This window comes from Bos grunniens, chromosome 23, assembly GCF_055505025.1.
Source record: "Bos grunniens cultivar Pamir isolate PY7600 chromosome 23, Bosgru_T2T1.0, whole genome shotgun sequence".
NCBI lineage: Eukaryota > Metazoa > Chordata > Mammalia > Artiodactyla > Bovidae > Bos > Bos grunniens.
This window is the reverse complement of record NC_141187.1, coordinates 22084998-22100366: the sequence shown is the minus strand read 5'-3', so window position 1 is coordinate 22100366 and position 15369 is coordinate 22084998. Positions and strand designations below refer to the sequence as shown.

The following is a 15369-nucleotide window of genomic DNA, read 5'->3' as shown; positions in this document are numbered from 1 at the left end:
CAGTTCAGTTGCTCAGTCACGTCCGACTCTTTGTGACCCCATGAATCGCAGCACGCCAGGCCTCCCTGTCCATCACCAACTCCTAGAGTTCACTCAAACTCATGTCCATCGAGTTGGTGATGCCATCCAGCCATCTCATCTTCTGTCGTCCCCTTCTCCACCTGCCCCCAATCCCTCCCAGTATCAGGGTCTTTGCCAAGGAGCAACTCTTCGCATGAGGTGGCCAAAGTATTGGAGTTTCAGCTTTAGCATCAGTCCTTCCAAAGAACACCCAGGACTGACCTCCTTTAGAATGGACTGGTTGGATCTCCTTGCAGTCCAAGGGACTCGCAAGAGTCTGCTCCAACACCACAGTTCAAAAAGCATCAATTCTTTGGCACTCAGCTTCCTTCACAGTCCAACTCTCACATCCATACATGACCACAGGAAAAACCATAGCCTTGACTAGACGGACCTTTGTTGGCAAAGTAATGTCTCTGCTTTTCAATATGCTATCTTGGTTGGTCATAAGTTTCTTTCCAAGGAGTAAGTGTCTTTTAATTTCATGGCTGCAATCACCATCTACAGTGATTTTGGAGCCCCAAAAAATAAAGTCTGACACTGTTTCCACTGTTTCCCCATCTATTTGCCATGAAGTGATGGGACCAGATGCCATGATCTTCGTTTTCTGAATGTTAAGCTTTAAGCCAACTTTTTCACTCTCCTCTTTCACTTTCATCAAGAGGCTTTTTAGTTCATTATTAGAGAACTAAATTTTGCTCATTATTAGAGAAATGCAAATCAAAACTACAATGAGATATCACCTCACACCAGTCAGAATGGCCATCATCAAAAAGTCTACAAACAATAAATGCTGGAGAGGGTGTGGAGAAAAGGGAACGCTCTTGCACTGTTGGTGGCAGCGTAAACTGATATAGCCACTGTGGAGGACAGTATAGAGATTCCTTTAAAAAACTAGGAATAAAACCACCATATGACCCAGCAATCCTATTCCTAGGCATAAACCCTGAGGAAACCAAAATTGAAAAAGACACATGCATCCCAATGTGCACTGCAGTACTATTTACAATAGCTAGAACATGGAAGCAAGCTAGATATCCCTCAACAGATGAATGGATAAAGAAGGTGTGGTATATATACACAATGGAATATTACTCAGCCATAAAAAAGAACGCATTTGAGTCAGTTCTGATGAGGTGAATGAACCCAGAACCCATTATACAGAGTGAAGTGAGTCAGAAAGAGAAAGATAAATATCATACTCTAATGCATATATCTAGAAGAATGGTACTGAAGAATTTATTTACAGGGCAGCAATGGAGAAACAGACATAGAGAACAGACTATGGACATGGGGAGGGTGGGGAGAGGGTGAGATATATGCAAAGAGTAACATGGAAACTTACATTACCATATGTAAAATAGATAGCCAACGGGAATTTGCTGTATGGCTCAGGAAACTCAAACAGGGGCTCTGTATCAGAGGGGTGGGATGGGGCGGGAGATGGGAGGGAGGTTCAAAAGGGAGGGGATGTATGTATACCTATGGCTGATTCATGTTGAGGTTTGACAGAAAACAACAAAATTCTGTAAAACAATTATCCTTTAATAAAAAAATAAACTAAAAAAGAAAAGAAACAGAAAAAAAAAACAACTTGATGGTGCAACATGGCATTTATATTGAGATTGCTGAAAAATACTTTTCAATATAAAGGTGAGATGTGATGAAAGTGTACAAACCACTGCATTAGGCTTTACTTGAATTCCTATAGGTCAGGAAAGAAAAGAGGAACTACAGTTTCTTTGGTCTTCCCTGGTGGCTCAAAGTGTCTGCCAATGCAGGAGACAAGGATTCAGTTCCTGGGTCGGGAAGATGCCCTGGAGAAGGACATGGCAACCCACTCCAGTATTCTTGCCTGCAAAATCCCATGGACAGAGGAAGCTGGCAGGCTACAGTCCATGAGATCACAAGAGTCGGACACAACTTAGAGACTAAACCGACCAACCAGTGGTTTCTTTACCATCTTCTACACACCAGATGACAGGATAATAGGCTTATTTCTTTGAATTCCCACCACAACCCTGAGAGACAGATGTTACTATTCCTGTTACACAAGATTCAAAGTATCTACCTCTGGGTCACAAGCCTTACAAAAAATCCAAACTCTTGTCTGTTTTCAAATTGTCTGCTCTTTTACAGAGCACCACAATATCTGATGGCTCAGATAGTAAAGAATCTACCTGCAATGCAGGAGACCTGGGTTAGATCTCTGGGTGGGGAAGATCCTCTGGAGAAGGGAATGGCTACCCATTCTTGCCTGGGAAATTCCATGGCCAGAGGAGCCTTGTGGGCTACATCCATGGGGTTCCAAAGAGTTGGACACGACTGAGCAACACTAATATTTGAAGGACCTCCAACTCTGAGACTAGCATTTGCCAAGGCACTCAATGCTGCAGAAACTCCTCTTGTACGAAGAACCCATAGGAAAGCAGACACAGTAAGCTCTTACTGTATAAATAAGGACTGTCTATAATCACACCTATCAAAGTCCATATGTGCCTGCCTGCTCAGTCACTTCAGTCATGTCCGACTCTTCGTGATCCTATGGACTATATAGCCCTCCAGGCTCCTCTGTCGGTGGATTCTCCAGGCAAGAATACCGGAGTGGGTTGCCATGCCCTCCTCCAGACCAAAGTCCATACGAAACATTAAATACTGTGAGGCATTTTATGAGTCACAAAAGTTATTATTCTTATTGGTGAAATAATGTTTAAAAATCAATAATATCCTATTCAATAGAGGAAATAAGCCCCCAGTAGATCCACTGTATAAATTTGGTAGATATTAAATGTGTGTGTGTGTGTGTGTGTGTGTAAATGAGACTGAGATAGAGACAGAAGGGATACTATAAAGGTTTAAATAAATAAAACCAAGTTCAGAAGGATATAAACAGAGGGCTGAAGTTCTCCCAGTCTTCAACATTCCCTAGGTTCTTCACCCTGGGAAGTTTTAACTGATTACAGAACATGTCTATAAATTATGACTGCAGTTACCTTGGTCAATTTCACTTCCAGCACATGGCTGCTATGGATCCGACTGTCAAAATGAGCTACTTCTTTGGACGAGGACTTAACCTTGGCAATGATCTTCACATAGGAGAACACGATCACAGCCGTTGGGAGCAAGAGGCAGAAGAAGAGGATGTTCAGGATGAAAATCTGGCCCCCTACTGAGGCCTGGGCCAGCCACCAGTCCAGGGTGCAGGAAGTTCCGAAGGGCTCAGGTGCGTAGTCCCCTAGACCTACCAAGGGCATGGTGGTCCAGAAGGCAGCATAGGCCCAGATGACCGCCAGGCAGATGTAGGCGTGCTTTCTTTTCAGCCAAATCCCTGGAGGTGGAAGAAGAGCATTATCAGGATGTAATCTGCCCTCCACCCAGACACCTCCCTTCGACAGGTCAAATTCCACATCCAAAGAGTTGATCCATTGGATTCTGGGAGACGTGGTCAGTAACCAAAGCCGGAGGGAGAGTTGGGTGGAGGGAAGGAGAGCTCCAGAGCTTGGGCTCTTTTTCCAAGAGAATAAAACAGGAAGTGTTTTCACAGGGAAGGTTTTCTCTAGGCGTCTGGGAGCCTTGGGAGGGGGATGTGACAAAAGCTGGGGAGAGGTGGCGGTAAAAAGATGAGAGGAGGCTGTAGACGGTGGAAGATCTTGGGAAAATATCCAGAATGACCTTGGAGCTCCTATCCAGGATAAGAGGCTAACTGGTAGAATATACAAATGGAGCCTCAAAAAGCATGTGTTAAGGGTTCATCAGAGGTAGAGTCCTTTGGGGGAGAAATGAGAAGACACTGCTTGTGTCTAAAATATCCTTCTTCCAAAAAGCTTGTGTGCCTCTCACCTAAGAACTCGAGGAGTGGGGGTGGATGCCAGAGTCATGACGGTGTGGGGTGATGTTATAAGGGTTGGGTGAGAGCAGATTTTAACTCTTCCAATGTTATTAACACAACAGTCACACTCACAGCCAAAGGTGAAGAAGTGGGGAACCTAGGTAGAACATACCATGCTCTGCAAAGTAATTCTGTGAAAATATTTTCAGAAAAACAAAGGAAAAAAAAAAAACTCCGTGTTTCAGCACTGGTTTCCATTAGCCAAAAGAGAATTCCAAGAGGCAGAAACAGTGCAGTCAGTGAAGGAAAGCTGTAAAGCACTAGTGATCATTTTACAAAGTTCAATACCACCACCAAAGACAGGTCAGCCTGCTCTAGGGCTTCAGCCTCTACAGGAAGTTCCCTCCACCCCATTTATCGCCTGGAACCCAAAGAGCCAGAGAGGTGACTCCTCCCTGCCTTGGGTTTTGGTAGCAGAGAAGAAATATCGAATCATATTTAATAAAAGCCAAATGATTTCTTCAGCACAGACTCTGCTTAGCGTCACGTGAGGTCTGGGAAAATCAGAAGGGCCTAATCCTTCTCATTTCTAGTATTTGACCCGCTTCACGTAACCTTTCCAGACGTCAGTGTTCTTAGCAGTAAAATGGAGGAAATAAAAATCTACTGCTTACAGATTTCGAGAAGGGTGAAATGAACCATGCCAGGTCTCCTTTGCAAACTATGAAGGACTACATTGACATGAATATTCACTCCTGTGTTTGTTTCATTTGGCACTAACAAGAAACGTAACAGATGGTCTCCTTCGTCTCTATTTTTTTTCAAATAGACATCGTCATAAAATGCAAATCTCATGGACCCACCAGATAGGAGTAACAATCAGGTAGCCACGATATCTGTCAGCTCTTGGTTATCCATTATAACGCAGAAAACATTGGCACGGATAATTATATAAATTTACAGGAACGTGCATAAGCATATGTAGAAGCGTTTACGGTGAGGGTTGCTTGGTGAGGTGTTTTATACTTACATTCGGTTATGGTGAAAGGCTGTCAAGTACAGGAGGGAGTAGATTAGTAGATTGGTTCTGTGATGCTCCAGCAGTCAGAACTAGGACCAATGGGTGGAGGTTACTGGGAAGCAGTTTTGTCTCAATATAAGGAATAACATTGTAACAACCAGAGCAGACCAATCAGAGAATGGGCTGCCTTGTGCAGTAGTAAGCTCCCCGTCACTGGTCACTGGAATTACTCAAGAAGAGGCCAGGTGGCTGTCTGTCAGGGACGCCTTAAAACACTTTATCCCATTGCATGGGGGAAAGGTCTACATGGCCCCAAGCGACTTCCTAATTCCAACATTCCAAGATACCGTGTGGAGGGTTTAATTGTGCAACAAATCAAATGATGAACCAGACTATCGAGAATCAATCTTAGAAGAAGCTGGAAAGCATATACAGTGCCCATGGGAGTTGTGCCCTGCCGTGATTCTGGGGAGTGAGCAACATTATCTCCATATTGGACCTGAAGCCTGAAGTCAAGAAAATATTTAAAAAGCAGAGACATTGAGGTTTAGTATTCCTCAAATATCTTCAGGAAATTGAACTTTTTGCTTCTTCATCTGTAAAATCTACTTGATATGATAAAAATTTACTTGATATGATCAAAAATAAGTGTACAGAAAAAAATTGACTCTGATATCATCCAGAATAGGTATAATTGTATTTTTTGTATTTTATTGGAATTTTTGATTCAAATTATTTCTACTGCAGATTCTAAACTGTTAGAAAAAGCGATGCAAAATTTTTCTCAAAGATGAGCGCTGGATGGTGCACGCATTGGATCGTGACCCTATCCCCCACCCCAAGCTCCTGTATATTTCGTTTTTAATTTAGGATTGCAAGCTTTTAAAATATAAAGAAAAATTCTACCCCATTGAGAGTGTCACATCAACTTGATCTTTCCCATTCTGGGCTCCAGGCCATGTTCTGTCTCCATGGTCACAATCACCAAGCTGATTGAGACTGATGAGCAAAGCAGTGTAGCATGAACCAGTATCATTCTCTGGCTGCACCTAGTTTTCAATATTAAATTTAAAGGGCCAAATGCATCTCTTTCGGGTTCAATAATTTTTCCAGAAGCCCAAGAAGCCAAAGTATTACAAATTTATTTTTCACATTGTAGAACGGTCTTATCATTAAAATCTGATCACTAGCCTCTGAAAGTGTGTTTATGGCTGGCTCACCCCTAACCGATTCTCTTACCCACTGCTCTTTCTACATACCAAGACCACAAAAAGAATGTTGGCTGGTATTTCGTATGTGTGTCCTTTCCTGCAGGCTTGGTTCTCTAACCTGGAGGAGAATTCCTCATCTCTGCAGCCACAGGGAGCCTGAGTGCTAAAGGAGAATCAGAAAAATCTTTCCATATAATTATACTTACTACGCGGGGAAACAGCTAAAACATCTTGGACCCAATATCCTTTCAGTGCATTTTATTTCTTTTGCTTACATTGCATAACACAGTAAAAGCTTACACACTTTATACAAAGAGATGATACTTTCATAAAAGCATCGTAGCGAAACACCAGACATTCCTATAAAAAACAGTATTGAAAGAAACCTACATGGACACAGGTTCGAGTCTTTAAGTGTAAGTTAGAACAAGATAGGCTATGAGTAGAAATACTCCTGGTCTCTCAGTGTATTCATAATCTTTGTTTATTATCTCTGGGTAAAACATGTACCGCTCTGACAATCCACCTAGATTCGACTCTCAGGGAATAGAAACCTTCCTACTTACCATATGATAAATAGCAGATTTTCAGGTATCGGTCCAGGCTGACAGCAGTCATAGTGATAAGGCTTCCACAGCCAAAGAAAAATCCAGCCCATCCATACCAGCGGCAGCCAATCCAGCCAAACACCCAGCGGTGACAGAAGCAAGAGATGATGGTGAACGGTTTGCCTACAACTAGAGCGCCAAGTGACTTGTCAAGGGACGTTCCCTCCGGTTAAACTTTACCCTGCCCACCCAACTCGCTGTGGAGTCTTATCCTAGGCAGACAAGAGGGAGCTATTTTGGGAAACGTTAGGTCCAATTTGTTTACAACCAGACCCGGATCTCTAGGATTTAAACTATTTATCCCTGCAGCCTTCATCAGCTTGTTTTGTTTGTTACTTTCTAGAAAGTAGTCTTCTATTTTAATTCACACCCTGCACCCTCCTTATCCCGTATATAGTCAATCTTCCCCCTCCTTGAAGAGAACTGCTGAGGAAGCTTTCCAACGCCTGTATCTGATTCTGAAGACGGTTCCCCAACATTCATGCATCAGAAAACCCAAGTAACACATTCACAGCCTGCAAATGCTGGCCCCTCCCACCCTTCCCAGGTGTACCCTCCCTTGATACACTGTTAATTCAATCAAGTAACTCATCTTTATTGGGTGCTTTTATAAGCTAGACACACATCACCTCTAGCTGTCTACACAGCCGGTGCCATACTCCAACTAACTAGACTGAGCACCTTCATCTCAGAGCTTTCTAATCCTATTGGGTCTATACTCCATTGTCAGTAGGGAAACCCAATGTAAAAGAGTTCTTGTTTTGTTCAACAAATAATTATTTAATGCTCATTATGTATATGGTGCTAGAGGACAATGTGGAGATCAAGATTAACAGATTCATTTTTAACAGAGGAGACCAAACAATAATTTGTAAGATACGATATGATGGAATGATGGCTCATGATGAGTGGAGGGAAGAAAAATGAAACAGACAAAGGAGAGAGACAGAATCTGCTGTTTTCAATCAGATCAGGGAAGACCTCTCTGTGAATGTGAGGTGTAGGTAGATGTTAATCAGTGGCCCAGAACTCGAGCAAACATTTAAAGGGAAAATATTCTAGGCAGGGACAACAGCAAACTCAGAGTTTGAGCTAAGGGTCTGCTGGGTGGTGCTAAAGGCAGCCAAAAAAGGCAATTGACAGTGACTTGATGGAGGTGCCTGGGATCCATCAGCAAAAAAGATATGTTAGGCTTCTGTCTAGAGTGGAGCCTTTAACAAACCTCTGGGATGTCATCTAGAACCTTTGGGATGTCAAACCGTTTTTTAAATTTTTATTTGTTTGTGTGTTTGTTTGTTTGTTTTTGGCTGCACTGGGTCTTTGTTACTGTGTGCGGGCTTTTTCTAATTGCAGGAAGTGGGGGTTACTCTCTAATTGTGGTGCTCAGGCTTCTCATTGCCATGGCAGGCTCTAGAGCTCAGGGGGCTCAGGAGTTGTAGCATACAGCTTAGTTGCCCCAAGGCATGTAGAATCTTCCCAGACCAGGGAACGAACCCATGTCCCCTGTGTAAGCAGGCATATTTTCAACCACTGGATCACCAAGGAAGTCCATGCCAAAGGGATTTGATGAATGTTTTGGAAATGTCTCTCCTCAAACCCAGCTGCACGTTAAAATCACTGGAGGATTTTTTTGTTTTGCTTTGCTTTGCTTAATTTTAAATATCAGTGTCCAGAGTTCCAACCCCCAAATAATCTGATTTAATTTATCTCGAGAAAGCTAAGCCATCACAGTATATTTTTTATCTCCCCAGGTGATTGTGATACATATTCATGATTGAGAGCCATTGATATTTAAACAACAAATATTAGTTGTATAGATGAAACACATCTGGTCTCTAGGATGTGTTTTTCAAGGTGCTTTATAATGTACATATTAAAGCAAGGAAAAAATTTAAAAGACATAAACATTTTTAAATTAAATTAAAAAAGAGAGAACGAGAGAGAATGAGAGATCCAGAGGTTGGAAAAAATGGTCTGAGTTGATCAGAGAAAACTAACCCATGGAAGAAAATGCTTCCTGGTGAATTACTCTAAGAGACATGCAGAGCAGGTGGTTTATACAGCCCTAGAGCAGACCTGCTTGGCTGAAAGTATTTTCAATGGACCCAGCCAATTATGCATGCTGTATGCACTCAATCACTTCAGTCATGTCTAACTCTTTGGGACCCTGTGGACTGTTGCCAACCAGCTTCCTCTGTCCATGGGATTCTCCAGGCAAAGTACTGGAGTGGGTTGCCATGCCCTTCTCCAGGGGATCTTCCCTACCCAGGATTGAACCTGCATCTCCTGCATTTCAGGCAGATTCTTTACCGACCGAACTACCTGGGAAGCCCCAGACTAGTCTAATTCAAGTGTAAGCATCTGTCCGCTCCAAGTGAAGGATGTGGCTGAACTGGCAGGTTTCAGTCAAGCATCACTAGGGGGCAGCATGGTGAGCTGAGCGGGAGCGCGATTATTCATGTTGCGACACCGCCATCGTGTGTCCAAATGGAAAATGGCACTCATTTTGCAGTCTCGCAAATCACCCCCAGGCGCATCTTAACTTATTTTCACAGAAAGGGGCCAGTGCTGTCGTGCTCCCCTTAGTATGCATGTGTATTTCCCAAAGAGCTGACGATATTTCAGCCTGTCCATGCTGAGAAAAGTCTTCCCAAATAACCAAGATCATCCAAACTCAGTAAGAGGGCAGCACATCCACTGCTGTGTGATAAATAGTGACTCAGTGGATCAACACTTATCACTGAGCCATGTTTTTAGAGATTGGCAGTAGCAGAAAAATCTACTTATGAAGAGAGAAACAAATACCAGGAAATATTTTTTAAAGGATGCTTAGATGGGAAACTGCTAAAATATTTCTGGTGGAAAGACAAGTTGATGTGTGCTATTCAAACTCTATTTCCCCAATTCTAGTAACTTAAGACTACATGCTACGTAGCAGAAAATAGGGATCCAAAGACATATTTGTGTGTATCTAGGCAACACTTAGATTGTATAGATGAACCCAAAAGGAGGTGACTTACCCCCAAATCATTCATATTTGTAAAAATGAATTACAGTTAAAGACAAATTGTCTTCCAGTTCCTCCTTGCTGGGTAATCAGAGAGGCCAAAAAAGCAAGAAATAAACCAGGGGTTCAAAATTTTGGCTGCACAACAAATTTACCTGGAAGCTTTAATTTTCTAATCCTAAATAACCTGATGTCAGAGTAACATTCTCAACCAATTAAATAAAAATTTCTGGGTATGGAACTCAGCCATAAGTTGTTGTTCTTGTTTTAAGTTCCCCAGGTGATATTTTTGTGCAGCCAAATTCAAGTGCTATTGAACTAAAAGTTTCCTATTCTTGCACTCAGTCCCTAAGCCACACTTAAGTATGTCATTACAAGGGCAGCCCTCCCTCCTTCCTAGACCTAGACTCACCTCTCAGATTCATCTTTTAGCCTAAGACCGTACTCCCCTGATGCTTAACAGATTTCCATAAGAGTGGGAGGGATGTGACAGAGCTCAAAATAGTGATCTACAGCCTGTCTGTAAGTTTGTTTTTGGAATCACTTAGCCCCGTACAGTATGAGGTATCTGAAGCATCATGTATCATTTCAAATTGTATCCTCAGCATCTAACACACCTGCCACACTGAAAGGACTCAATACACACTAAATGGACAATCTCCATAGCCAGACAACACTCTGCTGACTTACCACAAATTCTGCAAAGATGACTTGTGAAAAGAGAAGCAAAAGAAGCTGAGGGTAGGCTGATCTGTGAGTCCGTGAGGACTTTATAACTGGGCATTGAAACCCTCAAAGGAGAAACGGCATGGCAGTGTTACCTGAAATCCCCAGATCACAGATTGCTAAATTGACAGTCATTATTTCCGCAGGTCTCAGCTTCTTTTTTCGTCTAGAAGACATATAAAGGACATACCCATTTCCAAACGTGGACAGAATCCCTACAAGGAAAAATAGAAATTTCCATCATTAAGACTAGGATTTAGAGCTGCCTCGGATATGAAACACTTCTCAATTTCAAAAACGGACACCATTGATTTAAGAGGGTAGTGAGAGGACTCTAAATAAAAATCTAAGTTAAGAAGATGAAATAAAAAGCATGAGGTGTAAGTGACAGGCGAGGGATGGGTTGCCTCCAAAAAGGATAGGAGTCAGGGGTTATTAAACTGCACTTACCCAGAAAAAGGAGCCACTGATTTCCCAGTGAAGCTCAGGAGGGTGAGGGAATCCCCATGGTCAGTACTTGTACTAGCCCCCAGGATGGAGCATCTCCTTAGCCATCTTTAGAGTACTGGCTTTATAGAAAAAACTCCTTCCCTCTGATGAGAAGGGTGAACCCCTTGGCTATCAGTAAATTCTGAAGACGAAGTGACCCAAACAAACTGAGGTGCTTTTACTCTCCTTGTGGACTCCTGAGGGGGAACTGGCATTCAGGAGTGGCAGAGGCCAGACTAGGTTAGCATGGCCCCCTGCAAGGACAGGGTTCATCTCCTGGAGACACATCCAGGGCTTTTTGCATCCTGCGGACATGGACGTTGGGTGTCTGCCACTGCTACTGGAGTAGGCACGGAGGGGAAGTGGGTGACAATTGGTAACGTGGGCTCTCCCCCTCCCACCAAAGGGAGAGAAGGTGGCCGTCAACCCACCAACCTACCAACAATGGTATCAATGTGTTCCCACTTTTAATATCCTTTTATTAATGACTGATCAGCTTTGGCATTACAATGATAACTGTTCAAAAGCTCTTGCAAACCCAGTTTAAATCCAAAAAGACCCAATCCCTACTGACTTTAGTGAAGAAAAGAATACACCTACTTCCATAGCTTAACATGTAGAGTAGATTTCTTCAGGAATTCTTGCTTCATAGCTGTGTATAAATGAGAATCTGGTACAGCTGCCTTTAGTAGTAAGGAATAAGGAGAGTATTAACAGGAGAAACCCAGATTTTTCTATCTTAACTTCTACTTCTCCACCACAATTCATTTGAGGGGCAGCCGTGTGTTTCACAGCTGGGTGTTTCAGCTGATGGTATGAAACCAGCAGGCACTAACTGCTTCGTGCTCTTAGGAAATTGTGAATTCCAGGCGTCAGATTGGCCTTGTGGGCCATTAAAACCTCTTTAGCTTTCTTAAGACAGAAGAGGCAAAAAATAGGAGAGACTGTGGAGATTCCAGAGCAAACCAACTGCAATGAAACCCAGGTCTCATTCAAGGGAACCAGCTAGCAAGGCGCACTGGGAAATTAAAAAGTGACAACATGGCTGGAAAAATTACAAACACGTGGCTTCTACTTCGTATCCAAAAAGATTAAAAGCAGTAACTATGCATTTGATACACAAAGATCATTTAAACATCCTTTGTCTTTTTCTTCTGAGAATACTGAATTTCTTACTTTTCCTTTCTCAAATTATTTTTACTACTGATTCATTAAGGCTTCACCCAGTGCCCAAAGCTTATCAAAAAAATAGTCAACTCTCTACGAGCTACATATAAATTGTTCTCACAGGCAATCTCCCCTAGGGGAATATTAACAGAACACAAGCTTATTTTTAATGAGAGTTAAAAGGAGAAGAAGATGAAGAAGGTAAAAGCTAAAGCAAGGGGGACTTTTTTGATGATGACAATCCTGACTCTTTCTATGAATACAAAAATGTTAGATCTTGTGTATAGACCCTTGATGAACTAAGTGTTTCTAGTAAAAGAACAGAGGATGGAAATGGGTCTCTTGTTTATTTCTCCTCTATTCCAAACTCACGTTATTTTTTCATCTTCCAGTTTTCCTTAAGACTTCTAGTATTTCACAAGAATTTCACTCTACTGGTTCCTTAAAAGAATCTGGGCACATCCTTACACCTGTCCTAGAAGTAGGGGAATCAGGCACAGAACCAAGCCCAAAACTGGGTCAAGGATGAGTCCAGCCTCCCCTTCCCTCCAGCTGAATCTGGCTGCACCCTGAACAGAGACCTGGGAACATACGTTTGGTCCCACCTTCGACTCCCTGAGTCATCTGAGGCTCCCTTTGTTCCTGGATTCTTTTGGGACCTCTTTTCCTGGAGCCTCCTCAGTTCCTCCACTTGAATATTACAGTAGATTTTCCTTCAGACCCCTAAACATCCTATTTTGTGTCATCTGGAGATATCTGTCAGGTTACAGATGCTACTTTGTAATTCATTCCTCACAACTGATTGAGACAAATTCTATTTATAAGATGTCTATTTTTCTGTCTTTTCTGATCACTGAAGGTACTTACGTTTAATAAAAATGCAATGTGGATTTTACTACCAGATAGTCTCTGTGTGGGCAGAGGGCAGTTTGCCCATTATGTTCACAGCTGTGTTTCCAGCAGCATAAACAGTGGCAAAGGATGGGCCCTTTGCCCATACAGTTGTGTTTGAAAGGATGTGGAGGTCCATTTATAAGAAACAGAATTTAAGTCAGTATGATAATAACTAATAACAAAACCAAGGACTCAGGAAAACCCTTTGCAGTAGAATTTCTAATTCAATTTCATTAATTCCTTTTCCTCAAGCACTGACCATAGAGGGGTCTCCAGACTTTTCTAATGAGTTTGGCTAATTTCAGGAGGTTAAATGAAAGTCTTAGCCAGTAATAAGTAGATGAGAAAGAGAGATGGGAGGAGGAAAGAAGGGAAAAGGAGAGAAAGAAAGAAATTGAGAAAGCTTGACCCAACATGTAAAAAGATTAAAGGCAGACACATCTAAAGACGTAACCCACCTGCATGCTGGTTACCCAAATTTAAAACAATGATTTTAAATGTAAGAAAAATATTACGGTTGAATCTAATTACCTAGACTGGTGCTGTCCAATAGAAATATAATGGAAACCAGAAATATGAGTCACATACATATTTAATTTTTTTCTGGTAGTCATATCAAGCAAAATAAAAATATTACTATTTATTTTGAAAATATATTTATTTAACCTAATGGGTTAGCTGTGTGTGCTATGCTAAGTCGCTTCAGTTGTGCTCAACTCTGCATGACCCTACAGATTGTGGCCCGCCAGGCTCCTCTGTCAATGGGATTTTCCAGGCAAAAATACTGGAGTGGATTGCCATGCCCTCCTCCAGGGGATCTTCCCAAACCAGGGATCGAACCGGCATTTCTTGGTCTCTTGCACTGAAAGGCAGGTTCTTTACCACTAGCACCACCTGTAGCCGATTGTTTAAAATTATTAATGAGCTATTTTACATTATTTGTTCTGGTCCTGTGTTTTCAGTATCTGATTTCTATTTACACTACACATGTCTCAATTTGGAGAAGTTAGAAGTACTGAGGAGCCACTTGCGGCCACCACGCTGGATGCCAAAGCCAGGAAGAAGATGCACCACGCTGTGGATCAGGCACAGAAACTTTAGACCCTGGACTGACTTCCACTTATTATTCAGACGTTTTTTCAACTCTCACCAAAATCACTTGGTGATGCTGTCATGGCCAGACTTGACTTCAGGTGAAGCAAACTCAGTATGATCCTCCTGACGGTAGCTTGGGGACAGAGTTCCCTCCGTCGCAAAAAACAGAGGCTAAACTGGATGTATTTTAAGGTCCATTCTGAGCCTATACTCTTAGCATCACATCAAGAACACTTTTCAAAAAGTAAAAGCACTCTATTTTAAATAAGATCTCCTTATCATTAATTTTATTACTCGGTGGACAAACCTACTACCAAAGCAATCAAAATGAAATAGTCTCAAGATAAATTATTTTGCTGTAAAGCTTCTCGGATTATCGAGGGAATATTTATTCCTAATAATAAAGATAATGGAGTCGTTTCTATGAAACATAAAGGCCGGATGCCACCCGTTTTTCCTGCTTCCTCCCACTCTTCATCTCAAAATATACACTTAAGTGTTGGCATCTTTGTGCAAAGTCAAGATAGCAGCCTATGAATTTTCTAGATGCAGCCTTTGCACAGAAAAAAAAAAAAAAAACAAGGAAACTTACCAATGATTGTTAAGTAAAAGCCAGCCACTAAATCCGCTTCCCAGGAAAGCTTGGAAGCAAAGGGATCCCCATCGCGAAGATAAGGCGGCCGGCGCTCGTCCGGGGGTGGGGCCGTGTGGTTCAAAGCCATGCTCTCCTCCAGCGCAGCGGTCTGAAAGGCAGACGCGTGCAGGTCACAAGAGCCCAGAAGAAGCCCGCCCGACCCATCTCACGGCCGTGCCCCCAGCTTTAAAATGAAAATCAAGTTCGCAGGGTCATGCTTGAGTCTCTAATAACTGGTGAACACTTGCGCGTTTTTCTTCCACTATCCACATTTGTCAATATTCAATTCGCCAGTGTGTAGGCTATCCAAGTGTCTGTTATTTCCTTCCCACTGCCACCCAGTTTGTGCCACTTCACACCCTCCTTGGGTGAATAAGAGGCTGAAGGCCAAATCTCATCCATTTTACTACTTCTGGCAATTTTTTTTTAACTTTTAAACTTTTTACTTTATATTAGAGTATAGCCGATTAATAATGTAGTGATAATTTCAGGTGGAGAGGAAAAGGGCTCAGCCAAACGTAGAGTATCCATTCTCCTTGAAATTCCCTTCCCATCCAGGCTGCCACATAAGGCTGCTTCTCAGTTTTTGTAAAGGTCTGAGCCAAGAAAAGATGTGGTTTGGATACAC

At 42.2% G+C, this 15369-nt stretch overlaps 1 protein-coding gene across 1 annotated transcript in view; it reads right to left on the bottom strand.

Moving 5' to 3' along the window:
• OPN5 (opsin 5) overlaps window positions 1-14829 on the bottom strand; it is a 32480-nt gene extending 17651 nt beyond the window's left edge. Inside the window, exons 1-4 of the mRNA XM_086370728.1 lie at window positions 14700-14829; window positions 10558-10677; window positions 6688-6858; window positions 3054-3388 (exon numbers count right to left, since the gene is read on the bottom strand). Of these exons, the coding sequence (XP_086226854.1) occupies window positions 3054-3388; window positions 6688-6858; window positions 10558-10677; window positions 14700-14829 (756 nt within the window). The remainder of the gene's footprint in view (window positions 1-3053; window positions 3389-6687; window positions 6859-10557; window positions 10678-14699) is intronic.
• Window positions 14830-15369: the final 540 nt, after the last annotated feature.